The 16,927-nt window shown below is 42.0% G+C and overlaps 1 protein-coding gene across 2 annotated transcripts in view; it reads left to right on the forward strand.

The window, feature by feature from the left end:
- Positions 1-16,927, forward strand: part of rbms3 (RNA binding motif, single stranded interacting protein) — a 269,538-nt gene that overhangs the window by 52,483 nt on the left and 200,128 nt on the right. For both annotated transcript variants that reach the window (XM_079570999.1, XM_079571000.1), the window contains exon 2: positions 2,608-2,765. In XM_079570999.1, coding sequence (XP_079427125.1) covers positions 2,608-2,765 — 158 coding nt within the window. The remainder of the gene's footprint in view (positions 1-2,607; positions 2,766-16,927) is intronic.

Genomic DNA, 16,927 nt, shown 5'->3' on the forward strand with positions numbered 1-16,927 from the left:
AATGAAGTTGCAATTGGTTCAGAAACATTTTTGACATATTACAATAGAACTGTGACTCACACTTGGACCATGGCACAGTATAGTTGCACGGTAACATGGAAATTCTTCTTCTTTGTATGTCACATATGACGCACTAAGGAAGTGAAAGATTGAAGAAGGAAACACCCAAAGCAGCAAAAACGATGTTAATTTTTGAGCAAAATCATGAATAAAACTGTGGTAACTACTAGGGCTGGGACGATACACTTTTGTCACAATCCAACTACATAACTGATTGCTGCTTTTGTTGCCCCATTGTTTTAGTCCTTTCCTTCTCCTGAACCCTGACTCCCCGCTTGGCGAGCATCCTGGGCTGCGGAATTCACGTGTCCCGCCCTATCGATTTGCTTTCATCTTTTTAAGGTCAGAAGCTGAATTCTTACACAATGAGGCATAAAGGGTCAAACTCGGCACATTACTTACAGTGCTGGGTTTTAGAGGCGGGGAGCAAGGTTATCGCGCAGGGAATAAAACAGAACGGGGAAAAAAGGCAGTCCTGGATCGGTCCTGGGGGGATGACGAATGGCATGGGTGCAGGAGGTCCCGGAAGAACGGCGACTATTGGGCGTACTGTGAGTTTAACGTCGGATTTGTGAAGATTTATGGATTTCAAGGCGGCTTTGTGTTTTATTGTATTTGTGGCAAGTTCATAAAAAACACTTTGTACTCTGCTGGATCAAGAATGGGGTCGGATAAGAAGAAAACTGTCATAGTATCGCCCCTTAAGTACTTCTTCTATAAGACTTTAGTAGATTTTTACAATTGGCATGCAATGCGAGGAAATAGATGCCTTGGTTTATCTCAAACTGGGGTACAGGAGTGAGTGGTACTACAGTGGCTTTGTCCTGTAAAGAAGAACTGCTTGTTTCACTGCTAGAAATGACATTTTGCTCTAAAACTCAGTCATTGCTGTGAAAAGTATAAAAACCTTACTTAAACTCATTGCAGCAACTTTGTTTTTTGCTTGTCCTCCTGACCGGCGCAGTCAGCTCCTTGCCCTCACCTGAAAGTACCTTTACCAGCTGAGCTCGTGTATACAGTGGGCTCTGTGCGCTGCGTGTGTCCGCTCATCAGTTCCACTTAGCCCCGCGAGGTAATTGGTCCACCAGTGATGGACGTGGCTCCCTCTCCGCGCTCCAGGGACCCTTTGTCTGCCCGAGTGCGAGGCAACACACTGGCACGGCTCAATGCTTAAAATAGCACATCAAATCAGCCATGCTCGGCCGGTCCTGCCCACATGTGGGGTGAGCAGGAGGCCTCTAGTGCCTGTCTTTAACGCCTGGTATGTGGGCTTAAGGTAGTCCCCAGGGAAGCTCAGGGGTTAAAGCAGCACAGTGTAACTTCTGCCCTCTCTGTGGCTCCCTGTCTACTTGATAAAACTTCTTTACACGGGCGTATCAGCAGAAAAGGTTGCACTTTAGTTTACTAGCAAATATATCTCCATATTTCACTTCTCTTAGAGACCTAATCACTTCAACCAAGTTAACTTTTCCCATTTTACTTTTGTTTAGTGCTCCAGTTTTTGTTGTGCCGAAAGTTGAGGCCATTCCGGTAATTTGCACAAACCTAGAATTAACTACTGACAGTGTCCCTGATTTGAACGGGATCATCCGACTTTGCTCAGAGCATGTTTTGGTTCACAAAATTCAGTGCGTGTTCTCGCTCCCACTCAGTCAAAATGCTTCATAATTAAGCCCATGAGATCTCCGCGTGTCATTTTGTTAGAGCTGCTATTGACTAAACGAGAATCTTACCACAGAAATATATTTTATCATAGCATTTCCCTTTTTTAGGTCCAAAAACAACATAATGAAAATGTTCACTGTGTCTGCTGGTGTTTTGCCCTGTCCTCCAATGATCATCCGTCACTCCATCACTGCAGCAGCATCTCTCACTCCCTCTTTCCCATTCCTACCACCCCCCTCACTCTCTCTCCTTCCCCTATTTGAGCGCTCATGCCCACAGGGCCCGCACTCTCTCACTCTGTCACTGTGTGCACTGTCCCTGCAATAGAGATATAGTAAATGGGCTGTGTGCAGGGGGGCCTGACTCCTATACCATAAATCTACGCTAACAGCACAACAGGCGCACGAGCAGCGCAGGGAGGCAATCGCAATGGGAAAAGGAAGGCTATATTGAATACATTGTGAATACACCGCGGGAGATTAGACAGGGGAGAAAAGACCTCCATATGACGATGTTTAGAGAGAAAAGGCTGGCGTGGATTACCGCATCAAGATATCATTGGGGGAGTAAATTGTTTCACAGTGCAAAGTAATTGGTTTGGAGGTTTTGAAGCTGCCGTCGTTTAAGGCACTTATAAGCAGCTGGAGGCCTCATAAAGACTGATTTCCTTGGTGAAAAATTTAAATCAAATAAAAAATGTAAGGGAGGTTTTTGGCTTTGCTTTACCCGAAGAGGCGCTCTATAAACAATTTATTATGTCTGATCTGCTTTAGTTACATTTAGAGGCTGAGTGGATTTAGAAACAGATTATTTAATGTCTGGGTTGTTAATGTTGATCGCTCTAAATGCTAATGTTGTGCCTGCTTTGTTTTTTTCTTGCAGCAGCCGTATGCTCCGCCTCCTCACCCCATGGCTCCTCCCAGCCCCAGCACCAACAGCTGCAGTCAGGGAGGGGCGGAGCAGCTCAGTAAGACCAACCTGTACATCCGGGGCCTGCCTCCCGGGACCACGGACCAGGACCTCATCAAGCTCTGCCAACCGTGAGTACAACACATGCACCGAACGGTTATTCAGGAGCTTAAAATAGGTCTCTGAGGGTAGGTGGTCTAAATCAAAATGTACGTTTTTGAATTTGACCCATTGTAGCATTATCTCATCAAAAGTACACCTGCAGTAGTATTTTGCCTCATTCACACAGTAGTCCTCTTTACTGTTCAAATTTTTCTTTTGTTGTGTCCTAGAGTCCAGAATGTAAACTTAATGGACCAGTTCTGAGCAGTTCTGCCCAATACTGTTTTTACAGGCACAATCATGTCCACGCAAACATTGCATTGATCTTAATGGACATAAATCAAATATTTTAAAATTTCCACAGCAAACAGGGGTACATTTGATAAAGATTCTATGCTTATTTATTGTGTAATGCTGTGTAAGTTTGCTTTAATAATCATTAATGAAGATCTCTTTGTACAGACTGCCACACTAAAAGTTTCACGTTTAGCTAAGCGTACAACTCCAACAAACGTACTTTCCCACCACATTTTTCCTCTATATTTCTTCAATCCTGCTTTCTATAGCTTTTTTTCATTCAATTATCAACGACTCCTGAGACGTTTGATATTTCCCAGAAAGGAGAACAGATACAAATCTCGCAGCGATACATCACAGTAATTTGTCATCTTTAAAAGCATTAAGTGGGAACAATATCTCTAGTTGTGATGATAAATACGTTTCATATACTGCAGTGGGGGAAACTTTACTCTGCCTCAACTTGTACAAGTGTTCAAATAAACCGCATGACCCGGACACAATCGTATTTCAGAACTGAGATTATAGTCACGAGAGGCAATTTGTGTGGATAATGTGGAAGTTGAATGGATGGAAAAGCAATTTGTGCCTTGAAATAGTGCAGAATTTACAGAAGCCTGAGCCGTTATAGGCACTAAAATGAGAAGGTCAGAGCCAAGACAAATAGGAATCAAGCTTTGTCCACCTGGACACTTTATAGGCTCTCCACACTAAGTAAATAGTAATGCGTTCTGTATATAGACAGTGGGCTAATACAGGGGGTTTAAGGGAGCCTGTTCATATTTATTCAATAATCAAATATACTGTATGTAAAATACCACAGGGCTGAAATTCAATTAGCAGTCTTTACTCCAGCTCATATTCAAAGAGATCATGTGATTCTTATTGGCCAATCCAAACAGGCTCATTTTATTTGTTACTGGATAGCTGCACTTTACAGTATTACCCTTCACTGTAATAGATCCACGCTACAGTGTGCAGACCAAGACAGAAACACCAACACTTATCCACCAATCAGAGCCGTGGGTCCGTCCAGCTGTTCCAATCTAACGCGAGCCTCTCATAAAAACTCTTGCCAAATGACAGAAACACACACCTGCTGGCCCACGCACACAGCTCAATAAGGCCTAATAAAGCGCAGATTGGACCACCTCCCGAAGGAATCACCCACCAAGACCTCATCAAGACCTAACACACAGTCACCGGGGTCCCCGCCTCCCCACACACACAAGGCGCTTTGTTCGGCCCCATTAGCCCCTTTCACATCTCCTCAAACGGCCAAACAGGGGTCAAGATCATTAATGCAGACAAGGCCAGCCGTGAGCCACTCTGTCTGGTTGCCTAACCTTTTACTACAGGCCAGTCTTGTAGAAATGTTTCTGTTAAATGCTGTAAATAGCTTTCATTCATATTATTCTCGAATTTGATAGCATCATTTCTTCATGGGACACACAGTTAATAAAACCTGATCATCACGTAGGCCTGTCACAATAAATTACTATAGGCTCAAACTCAGTCATTGTTAGGAAATAAAAACCTTACTTAAACGTATCAACTTATTGTTCAATAAATGACAGATATACACAACGTTTTTGGGCTCAGTATTTATTGTCAGTAGATGAATTTAGATTTTTTTCCCCCCCTTGTTTCTTATCCTATTTTTGTTATATTTGTGGAATTTCACAGATGCACATTATGTTTAATTGAGTTAATTGTAACTTTCATGTCATGACTTTAAGAAATAGAGAATATTGAGATTTCCCTTTTATTTAGTTAGTTTCAGTGCCATCAAGTGGTCCTCAATAATATTGTGTATAGATACAGACGGCATCGCGTCATCGAAAGGGGCGTGGCCTCGCCAAGGGGAACACAGAATCTTTAGGGAAACACATTTTTTCACTCTGTTTAGCCATTTTCTGGTGAAATATAAACATATTTATCACATACAAATAAAGTCAAGTCTAAATCGGGTCCATATGGATGTTTATTCACAGCATTTTGTTCAGTAGAACCAAAAAACGGCAGTCGTAGCGAGTGCTAGCTAGCGTTAGCATTAGCACGATTGTAACATGAAGTATCATCATAGCATTCTCCATTATTTATGTATTTATGGACTGTTGAACCACTTTGCTCGTCTTTGTATCTTTATTTAGTAGAAAACTATATTCATAATTCAGCATTTGTTAAAGTAGTTTTTGAATAATTAGAGAAAGTTTATCTATTGCAATATTTTCGTGCCTCAATGGGCTCTATGCACAGTGACCCCACGTGATTTCCGCCTGGACAGTCAGCCAGAGGCTGTCCTTCCTGTCTGTCATCTCTTCCCATTAAAAATTAGCAGGTCCCACAGAAATGAAGCAATAGCTTAAGATTTGGTAAAGGACAGCGAGTAAAAGTTCGGATGTGACTGGAGCAGTTTAAAAAATATTACGTGAGACGTAACGACTTCACTGGAGGAAACCTCCGTGTTCATAACGGTGGATGTTTTTGTCTTGAAGCTAACGCGGCTAACAAAATAAAAAATAAAACTAGCGCAAAGTTTTGAACGAGCCTGCGCAAAAAAGAATCGTCCTGTTAGTAGTTTAAATAATATTTACTTGTTTACATGTTATATTATCATTTTTCAACACTAGCCTTTAGCTCTAAGATAAAAGCTCCTACCTTACGACAGCTGGCGTTTCCTTTGGGTGCTGGATTCACAGCGAACATGATGTTTGTAATACGTTGCTGTGACTGTCCATCAGTAACTCGTTGTCCTTAACCAGATCCTGAGCTATCGCTATTTTTTTGTGGGAACCTGCTAATTGTGAACGTAAACGACCAGCGACAGGAAGTGCTGCGTCTGGCTGACTGTCCAGGAAGACGTCACGTGGGGAAACTGTGCATATAGCCTATATATTGAACTTCAAACGCTGTAATTGTGACAGGCCTATCATTGCCTTTCGCGTTAGATCTCAGAAGTGTCCTCTGCAGTCAGTAAATATTTATCACAGTGTCATTGATTTTCCAGCATGTTTTCAGGAAGAAAGTGTTGTATTTTGGTTTTGACGTGCCAATTCCACCTGCTACCAGACGAGGGCAGCCCAAGCAACATACAAGATCCTTAAGATTCTGTTTACCATGCACACATTACTTATATAGCACTGATGCAAATGCAGTTGTATGAGCCACAATTACGCAGGATGTGTCCACTTTAAATGCGCATTTTACTGCTGAATTCTGTCCAGTCCTGAAAGTTATGATGTTACGCGGACACAACCAATTATTCAGTGATCCTTATCCTTAGATGTGGGAACGTCCAGTCCAGTAAGTTTGGTAATGCTCCCGGTGGTGTGTCGTAAGTCAAGCTTTTCTGTCCAGATACCGTCCCATCCAAATTCCATTAGGCCGAGAGGAGAGGCTAGATAAGATTTGGAAAAGCACTCAGCGTTTTGACATCTTGTATCTCCCTTTTAGCTCTTGGATTTATACAGTTCAGGGTGGTTTTAGTTCCACTTCTAATTCTTCAGTTTTCTGCCGGAGCTTGGTAAATGCTTCTGACTATGAAATCTTTTTTTGTTGTTGCTTTTAAATAAAGGACTGTCATCAGAATGTCGACATACCAAATGACTATGGATTTTTCATCACGGTTCTGTGGGGCAATAAAAAGCATTAAAGATCAATTTTGTCAAAATCAAGGACTTAAATGTCTTTAAAATGCTTTAACTTAGATTCAAACTGGCATTGAATCTAAATTAAGTGGAAAATGATGACATGTATACATTACCCTAATACCCAAATTATGGTCTTATTCAGCATATTCAGTTGCAGTTTTGGCTGAAACTGACCACCTTTTTTTTGCCCAAAAATTGCCCGTTTGGTCCAGTTCTCTTTCTCTTGTTTGATTAATGTTTGTGAATTTTAAGAAATTAAACATGCGCACTTTTCTGTGTTTTTACTACTTTTAATAGGCTCCTTTGTTTTTAAGTATTTTTTAAATGAATTTTCTTTATTTAATTTTTGGCATATTTTGTCTAATTTTAATTGTGTTTTTATTCATGATAAATTCCTGAAGCATCGCTTGCTCTGCTGTATTCAGTCCTGCCGTGTTTTAGATACTGCGGATCTGGACTTGGTGATGTTTATCTTGTTCCACTAATGTCTACACGACTTAGACTGTCAGTTTCGGATCATTGTCCAGGGCATTTTATGCATAACTATATTTCCCTTACTGCTTACCCATGGATTGAATGTCTCTCTCTCCCTTACTGTCCTCTAGTGGTCCTCTCCCATCACCCTCCCCCCCCTTGTGTGTGTTGCCGGATGCCTGTGGGCCTGAAGGCTGCCTGAGGTGTGCTGTGCCAGGGAAAATCCAATGCCACTGAAACTTTAATTAGACGGACTGTATTTCATTGGCGAGAGGGTGGCAGCATTTGAGAAAAGGTCATGCGACTGTTGTGCCCTGGGTCCCCCGGCGGTCTGTCCTGCCTGCACTGTTACCCTCCAATGCCCAACACGCCCCCATATCCCCCTGTCCTATTAGCAACTGTCCCAGGAAGACTGTTACAACACTGGATTCATAGCAAAAGGACCAAATCAAGTGTTGAATGTTAAATTTAAAGTGGAATATTATGGAGAATCTACTTTCTACAGTTTTCTATCATGTTAGACTTAATGTGGCAACTATTGAAAGTGCAGTGGTTCATCTCTGAGCTCCTCCTGCAGTTTTCCACAAGCAGGAAGCTCTCTGCCGACCTCACGCCCAGGCTCCCGATCCTCTCGATTCGTAGCACAGTGTATCTCTAACATGTCGTTGCCCCTCTGCAACTATAGCACCAATGTTCAAACAGTAAAATATAAACTGAGAAAGGCAGCAGAATTTGTTTCATTATGGAGCAAGGGGAGCAGGATCTTAAATAATAATAATGCATTGGTTTTATATAGCGCTTTTCTGGACACTCAAAGACGCTTTACATTGTATTATTCATTCACGCCATACTCGGTGGTGGTAAGCTACTATTGTAGCCACAGCTGCCCTGGGGTAGACTGACGGAAGCGAGGCAACCAGTCTGCGCCATCGGCCCCTCCGACCACCACCACTCACTCACGCACTACATTCGCTAGGCTTCCTGGTGTTTCCCAAACGGTCTCCCATCCAAGTACCGACCAGGCCCTTCCCTGCTTAGCTTCCAAGGTCTGACGGGATTGGGCAGAGCATAGGCGGTATTAAAGAGAGAGAGGTGATTTTGCAACACACCGAACAGACGGCCAAGTGAAACTTTTACAAAGCCATTTTTCGATCTGTTTTCAAAACCAATATGACGTATGATTCCAGTAAGTTCACCACTTTAGATATGAGTAACATTAGCTTAAAAGGAAGATTGGTGGTTTGGATTTTCACTGGTGTTTTGATCACTTTATCATCTGCGGTTTGGAGTTTCCCCCGTGCTCTTTCACCTCTTAACCCCCACATTAACCAAGCACATTTTCTCCAGTTCTGCTTTATCCAAATCTAAAAGCTTCTTGACTAGAGACTTTACAACCTCTAGGCCAGTGTAGCGCCTCATTTGAAAGCTAATGCCTACAAAACTCATCTTTTTCCTTGCAATGTCGCAGTGTTTTTGTCACTTTTTTTTCTCATATTTTGTTGTGCTTTCTTGTCCCGTTTTTGTTATAACTTTATTGTTGCCTGTTTTCGTCATGTTTTTGTCACATTTTCGTTGTGTTTTCATCACTGTTTTTTATCACTTTCATGCCGCCTATTTTGCTGCATTTGTGCCAACTCTTTTGCTGCGTTCTTGTCACTTTTTTGAGACTTTTTCAAGAAGCTTTTAGATTTGGGTAGAGCGGGACCATTGATCTATTCAGGAGATGGACCGTGTTTAACTCACAGTGAGGGAAATAGTTTGTAGTTTGTCCAGCCGAGAGCTTAAAGACTTTTTCAAGCTTTACATTATGTTATTATGTCATTCCCTCATTAAAAAACATGCCTGAAGTGTTGCCTTGGCACATTCACGTATTTTTGATATCTGTAAAAACTCTGATGGCAGCCATTTTAGGGATAGCTTTGCCTGAGTCCTCCTAGGAACGCCTCCACCTCCAGCCGAGTAACCAACCACTGCTCCTCAGCAGAACCCCTTCCCCACTGATGCCACAGACAGTGTGTGGAGGTGGCGTGTTGGAAAGGGTCAGAGGTTCTTAAAGAGACAGAGGCCTATTTCAAGACATTTGCTACAGCCATTTTGAGAGAGCAATTTTATACAAGGCAGTTATGTTAATTTACTACATTTACAGACCAACAGAAGGTTTCGTCATCATTGTATTGTGCTATAGACTGGTGCCATGTGATTGAAAAAAGCATAATACCCCCTCTTTAAAGCATGCATGAGGCTTTTTAATGTAAAGAAGACGAGAGTCAAGAGGAAGCAGCAAGCGCTCGTTATAGTCAGCACTGCTTGTCGCACACCACGCCTCAGCCGACCCCTATTTTTCCTAAGGGACACCCACAGGCTACTGGCGAAAGCACGGGCACACTGTTACATTTGTACACAAGATACCAACATCGTCTTGGACAACGTTGTTGTTGCGCCAGGGGGGAGATCGGGCCCATAGTGTTCATGAGCAAAGAAACTTCACCCACATTTATATTGTGTGAAGCTTAAAATCTTTCCTGAATTTACGTTGTATATTAGGCGGCTAAGCTCTTTCCTTGTTTGTGTGGATCTGTGTGCTCAGATGTATAGTGTATGTGCCGGGCTGTGAATCTTGGCAGTGAGATGAGGCAAAGCTGGTTTCTTTGGGCTTGGTTTTTGTTGTGTCACACTGTTTAAAAAAAGCTGCTCCCGCCGCCCTCCTTCAGCGCTATCTCGGAAAGCAAACACGCTGCCGCCAAACTGATGCATTCTTGACAACTGGCCATATTGTTGTAGCTGACGGGAGCCTGAAGGATGCCAGAAAAATAAATGCTTCTATTGTGGCTGTAACCTCGTCTTTGTGAACATGCTCTCCAAGATCCTGCTACCCTTCATATGACAGTTCACATTTTCAATCACAAAAGTATTAGAATCAAACATTCACGACCCTATGGTGGGGCAATGAGTTATTTGACAGTTTCTTGGCTTTTAACTTTAAGTCCAGGAGTGACCCTGAGCTACTTATTTTTGACAGCTTTTAAATATGACCTGTGTGATGTATTCAGTGATGGTTTTGTTGTTCACTTGACTTGTTCAATCTCTAGTATTTCCTCCTGTATGCATCCTTAACCAGACCTTGATGTTTTCAAAATCTTTCTATTCTTTCTTTCTTTGTTGTAACACCAACTTTTGTTTAGATGTCATTGGTCCAAACAGTGAAAACTCGACAAGTGAACTTTTTTGTTTCGGCTTTATATCTCAGGACCAAATTGCCTCCTGCTATGAGACAGTTCTTTTATCGTCCATTTTTGAATCTCTTTTCAAAACACATTTTTATTGCCTCTGCGCGATGTTGACATTTCATTTTTATAGCTGTTGCTTCAACGGGTTTTTTTTGTGTCTTTTTGTTCTTCAAATTTGAGTTACTCTTTCGCTTGTTTTCTGTCTGATCTCGGTGTAGAGAACTTTGGCTGACTCTCTTTTAAAAATAAAACTCGATTGAGTTGGATTGGATTGGATTTGAGAGCCCACCTGTTCGTGTAATATCACCAAAAAACATTGATTCCAGCTAAATACAGATTAGGCATTTAAGGCAATTTCAAGCTTAATAAAAAAAATCACTTTTTCTGCAGCAGTTATGAAACCGAATGAAATACTATTTTTATGCAACCTCTCTGGTTTGCTATTATAATATTGAGAAATTGAGTTCCTTATAAAGATTAAAAACTATTTGCTCTTCAGTACATGAAAGGGGTTTTACGGATAGACTATTTCCTCTGAGCTGGAGATATTGTGAGTTAGAGAAAACGCTTCTTTCCATTTGCCTTGTTTGTATGATTTATTTTGCGACCATAATCTCCCAAACTATAGAGTTGTTGGTCTTTAAAGGAACAGCCCGCTGTTTTTCCGTACTGAGATATGTTCTTACCTGAGTTTAGACGAGTTGATGGGTACCTGTCTGGTCTTTGTGCGTGCGCTCAGTCACGCAAAAAGACCATAGATGTTGTTAGCTTTGACTCGTCGAAGGCAGTCGCAGTGGTTCAAGTCTTGCAATCGAATCGTGTAATGTGGGCAGCGGAAAGACGCGACAAAACTCCAGTCGCAGTAAATCAAACGTGTTTGAATCTTAAAGCTGATTTTGGACACACATGAGAAGCGTGGGCTATTTTGCAGACCCAAATGTGAACACATGGAGTCCAGCACAGAAAATTGCATAGCTCCTGTCTTATTTCACTATCATAAAAGCGGCCCAAACAAGTAAACCACCACCAGACGCAGACAATGGCAAACAGCACAAAACAACTTGTTCTAGCCATATCTCAACTGCAAACAAATTTTAGAAGTACTCACGACTTTCAGGCTAAAGCTACTTCTCCCTCCAATGTCACAGAGCTGATGTCAGCCCAGCATTCCTTTTCTTCTTACTAAATCCACTGGAAATATGCCAGAGTTCTGCGCCTCTTTTTAATTTAAATTTTACAAAACTACAAACAAGCTGAACAGTACTTGTAAATAAGCGCCATAGAACCGTGCTGGGAGCTGGTCAACGCAGCAGGCAGCGACTACATGACACTGTTGACCAATCCGGGTACACGTGTCTCTTGACCTTGACAAAAGAGACTGATCTGGGCCGTGGGGTCAGTCTTTCTTGTCCAAATAGAGAAATAAAGCCAAGATGGAGGACAGAGATGCACCACAGTATAAAATATGTATTTCAGCAGCGTGACGGCTGTGTAGTGTGGCCTCTCATGATTCTCACTCGTTACGTGTAAACCCCCAGTCTTTCTGCAATCACGCTAAATTCAGTCGTGTAAAGTGGACCGCCCAGTTTTACTCAATCTCTTAAGACTGAAAAAAGGTGAAGTATGTCCTCAGCTTTCGTGAAACTTCCAGTTAAATAAAGGTTAGTTGATTAGGACTATTATACACAGGAATTGTTGTTTCATAATCAAGCTCCTCACAAGGTTCCTTAAAGTGGAAAGCAATGGCAGAATTGAAAATAAAGTTGTCTTAGGGATTGGAGATACACGTTGAAAGCTGTCGAATGAGTAATTAAACGGTTTTGTTGGTGCTTCATCTGGTTTTGATTCAGCTGGCCTCTCCGACGCTTCTCCGCAGTCTCCAGTCTAATATATGGGCAAAGACAGAGGCCAAAGGAGTACAGAGGGGATTCGTTGGCTGTACACCCAGAAAGTGAGAGCACTGCTTGGATAGATGGAATAGATGGAAGGGGATGGATGGCAAGAATGAAGTAGCCGATATTATGAGAAAAATTCCTTGGCTCCAACGGGGGAGTGGAGGCTCTTTGCCAGCCTTAAACCCAACTGTGTTCTCGGCCAATTCAAAGATCAGTGGAGCCAGCCGCGAACCGTGCCAGAAAAAGTCCGTGAATGCCCACCATACTCAGGGCGCGGAGAGTTTACAACCCAACTGAATAACCAATCATCAGGCACCCTCATTCTTCTTTCATGACTCTAATTCCTCAGAAGTCAGGGGAGCACTTGGCTAGCACAGTCAGCCTGAACCTACTCAAGTTCAAGTATATTCCAAATTTAGTTGCAATTAAATCGGTATCGCAATCACATTCGTCATCATTGGCAAAGGCTGCAATCTTTTATACACTTCTTTGCATATATTGTCTCTTTGGAGTTTTAACGTGGAAAACTATCCAAATACAATGAAAACGCAGTTGCCAATATTATAGCTAGTATGGAGCCTCCCTTGACTCCTGGATTCAAAACCTGAAGCAAAGTTTATACTTAACAGTTGACAGGAACATGCCAGAAGTTATTGCTGATGAAGTGGGCGCATTTTTTAGAAATCCCCATCCACCACCCAGGAGAGGACTCGGGGAAAGGAAGCCGACATGTTCAAAAAGGGGAAGTGCACTTGTTTTTTATGCTTTGAGAGAACCCACACCTGGAATAACAGCTACAAAGCAGCTCCCATTAGCACTGCCAGCGGCGCAAATCATGCCTTCGACTGCCAGAAGTGAAAGGAGAAAGGTCCCCTACCAACCAACCCTCAGGAATGCCCCTCATCTAACTTTACACAGAGATGGAAAGTAGCTCAAGAAATTGTTAAGAACACATGCTTTCTTATTACATTTGGTTCAAAATACTTTAACCTTTCCAATAAGGTCTCAAAGTAAGGAAATGTGATCCAGCTTATGACAGCAAATACATGACTAAAGTTATAGGGAATGGTTGTTGTACAGCAGTAGCTGCACACGGTTTTGTTGTTTTTGTTGTTTTTAGGACTTTATTTGGTAACGTTTTTCCTTGTGTAATAACATTTTGCAGTAGTAGTGACATTTGGGGCACATCTCCCGCTTCTGATTTTGAGCCATGACTGTGGCACAGCTGTGCCCTCCCATCAGCTCAGCGTTTGACTCTCTGCCTCGGCCTGATCAAACGAACATCGCCAAAATCAAAAGCTAATCGCCTCCAATTGTCCAAATAACCTGTTTCTGCCGCAAAGAGCCATGAGTTATGCTAAGTAGATGAGATGAGCGGAGGAGGGCGGGGTAGGGGGGCATCAGAAATAGAGGGGTGACCCTGGGACCACCTGTGTTCATGAACAGGGGCCTGGTTCTCACTAGAGCACATTACGTGTAATGAGTCTCTGTGGTCCAGTGTTGACACGAGCGCCAGACTATTACGGGAGCGCTGTCCCATAGAGTTCTGCTGCAAAACATTAAAAACCCTGAAGAGGACATATTTCTCTGGCTATTTTCCCTTTTTTTCTGGCCACAAATGGATGAGAAGGAACAAAAACAACAGAACATTAGTTACTATATTAAAGCCAAATTCAAATACGACAGTATATCACAAGTAAACTCAAATGATAATAACAGTATGACCAACTTGTTGTGAGTGTAAGGCTTATTAAAGGTCAAATGAGAGGATATGTGTGTTGCTTTTACTGTCCTAAATACGCCATGGCACTCTCCCTGTTTACTATGGCTGGCCTTGCTGTGGGTTGCATAAAATTGGATTTCCAGATACTGTAATTTATCATGTAGGCCCTGTGTATACAAGCATTTTTTTTCCCTCTGAAACCTCTTACTTTCTAGCATGACCTGAGTCACAGAAACCAAGGTCGCAAGCATCTAGACCAGGCCACATGACCGTTTTCAAAAGATAACTTTGAAATCTTTACATAAAACAATAATAAGTCTATGCAAAAGAGACAGCTGACCTCCACTGAGCAGCCACATAGCCACAAACTCCCACAGTATTTTGCTTACTAACACCATATTACCCATGTGTCTATTTACCCTATTTACATTATGTAACCTTTTTATCATGTTAATCTCTGCACTGCTCATTTTGATCAGTAGTGACACTTTCATTTCACTTATAGACCCAAATGGCTTCGATGCAACGCCTTTTTCCTCCCTAAACATCGATTTCAGTGCCGGGCCGAGCGGAGGAGCTGATTTAGCCTTAGGCGGATAGTTTGAATTATTTATGCGCCCATTACTGTATACATGACACGTAGACAGTGTGTGCCTATTTAGAAGCTGGGGGAAAAAGAGCTTCTCTTACATTTACTGCTCATTCTGTTTGTAGCGTACCAGATGTTAAAGCTAATTTGTTTAAGATGTTTAACCATTTCCTGGGGGTCTGCATTACAATATACAGTGTATGAAATAATCTATCAAATCTCGAAGTCTCTCTTTCACTAAACTCACTGGTGACTAGATGTTAACAAGTTCTTTTGCTAGCATTGAAACCATTTGACTAATGACGCCTTTAAATCTCCTCTATCCCCTGGCATTTTCCCACGTCCACTCCGTTTTTCATTTACAGTAGTATCCTGTAGCGGCAGTACAACAGATAAAGATGAGTCCGTCGGTGCGTGTCGGACGGCAGAGTGCGGGGCGTTTTGACAGGACAGACACTTCCAAACAAACAGAGCTGTTCTTCAGGGCTGCCTCTGAGAGCGGCCCGGGACAGTAGCTCTGACAGAGGAGCGAGATACCCACTGCGGATGATGCTTCTGGCTCATACACACCACCGCTGCTGCTATGAGTGCCTATACTGTGTAAATGTACAGGCGCAGTGAAGTGACAATGTGTGGTACCATTCTGAAGTAGTGTTGAGTGTCCTAACAGCGGTAAATAATCTTCCACTTCAGGTCTTTTAGTGTAACCTCAACAAAAATGTTCCCTCACCCACATAGGCTGGCATGTTTTATTATTTAATTGACAAAACTAAATGGTTGAGGTTAATGAAGAGCAGAAGTTTTGACGTCTTAACCCCCACCTGAGCCGAGCACATTTCTCCAGTTTGGCTTTACCCAAATCTAAGAGCTACTCGTAGAAAGCTTCAAAATAGCAACAAAGGTGAGACACAAACCTCGGATGAAAATGCAACAAAAGAGCGACAGAAATGTGACAAAAAAAGTGATGAAAATATGTGGCGAAAAATAAGAGTAACAGAAAAGTGACAGAAAGCAATGAAAATGTGGCAAAAATCTGACGAGATGCGATGAAAAGAAATGTCAACAAAAGTGACAACGTGAGGAAAATTATCCATTTAGATGAGTCTTGTAGTTCTTAGCTTTCAAATGGGGCATTACTCTAGCCTATCGTGTGTAACCTGGGTAAACTTGAACTGGAGAAAATGCTCTAAAATGATTCATGAGCTCGTTCAAGTCTCTTTTTCTTAAGTCGACAAGTTTACTGAACACAGGTGACATGCAGATTATTTAGGGGACTTCTTTGTTTTCTGCTGTGGAAAGTTATTTCCAAGTTGTCATCTGTGGTGGGTTGAATTGAAGACATGTTCTCCTCTTGCCATTGGCTCTACTTGTTTCTCTGAAATCTCCTCTCACCATGTTAAAAGCCTATTTGTTCTGCCAAGCACAGATGACTACTTAAAACACTTTTCTTTGCTCAGATGCTGGAAAGCTAACTGCACTTTTTTTGAGAGAGAGCACCATCCAGGGACCACACTTTATGTATCTTTTTTTTTTTCAGTTAAAAGGCACGAGGTGTTGCTTTGAATCAAACTAATAACTATCTTTCATCATCAAGGTTCGGAGTGTATTTGTAATGCGGCTCTAAAGGTTAATTTTAAAGGCAAAGTGATTCAGTGACACAGCAATAATATATCATAAACCTCTGATTAAAGCCAGGCTTGATACTTATTACCAAGTTAAACAGTTGGAATCTGAGTTAAATAATGAATTTGCAGGTGATTTATGCCAGACACCTACACAGCAGATGTGCCGACGGAATAAAAATGAACCAACTTTACTGAAGGAGACAGTTTTTCTCCTAATAGCACCTAAAATGACAGGTCCTTTGATTGAAAACTTACTTATTAAACGCCTTATGTGCTGGAATCAATTGTTTTAAATTAAACTCGCGAATAATATGTCTTTGGCACAAACTTTCAAATCACCTCCATTAGCTTTTTCAAATTGCCCAGCTGGAACTTAGAGGAGGTAGTGCTTCTAGCGGCTATAATCTGTCTCTATTATGTGCAGAGGTGGGGAACTTTGAATGGTCCTAATCAACATGTCATCTCTCGCTCGCTCTCGAGGTGAAATGAAAAGGAATGGCATGTCTGGAAGTTCAGAAAAATTGAAATTAGAGTTGCAGATGACAGCTATTGACCACAGAGAGCAAGCTGTGCCCAATATCAACAGTCCACCTCAGAGGACACTTAAGTTTGGATAGCATTACTTTCCTGTCCATTCCCGAATTTACTGAGGAAAATAGGTGAAAGAATAAATATTTGCCACTTCACTGCAAACCCAAAGGCACACGG

Source organism: Gobius niger, assembly GCF_951799975.1.
Source record: "Gobius niger genome assembly, chromosome: 14".
In the NCBI taxonomy this organism is placed as follows: domain Eukaryota; kingdom Metazoa; phylum Chordata; class Actinopteri; order Gobiiformes; family Gobiidae; genus Gobius; species Gobius niger.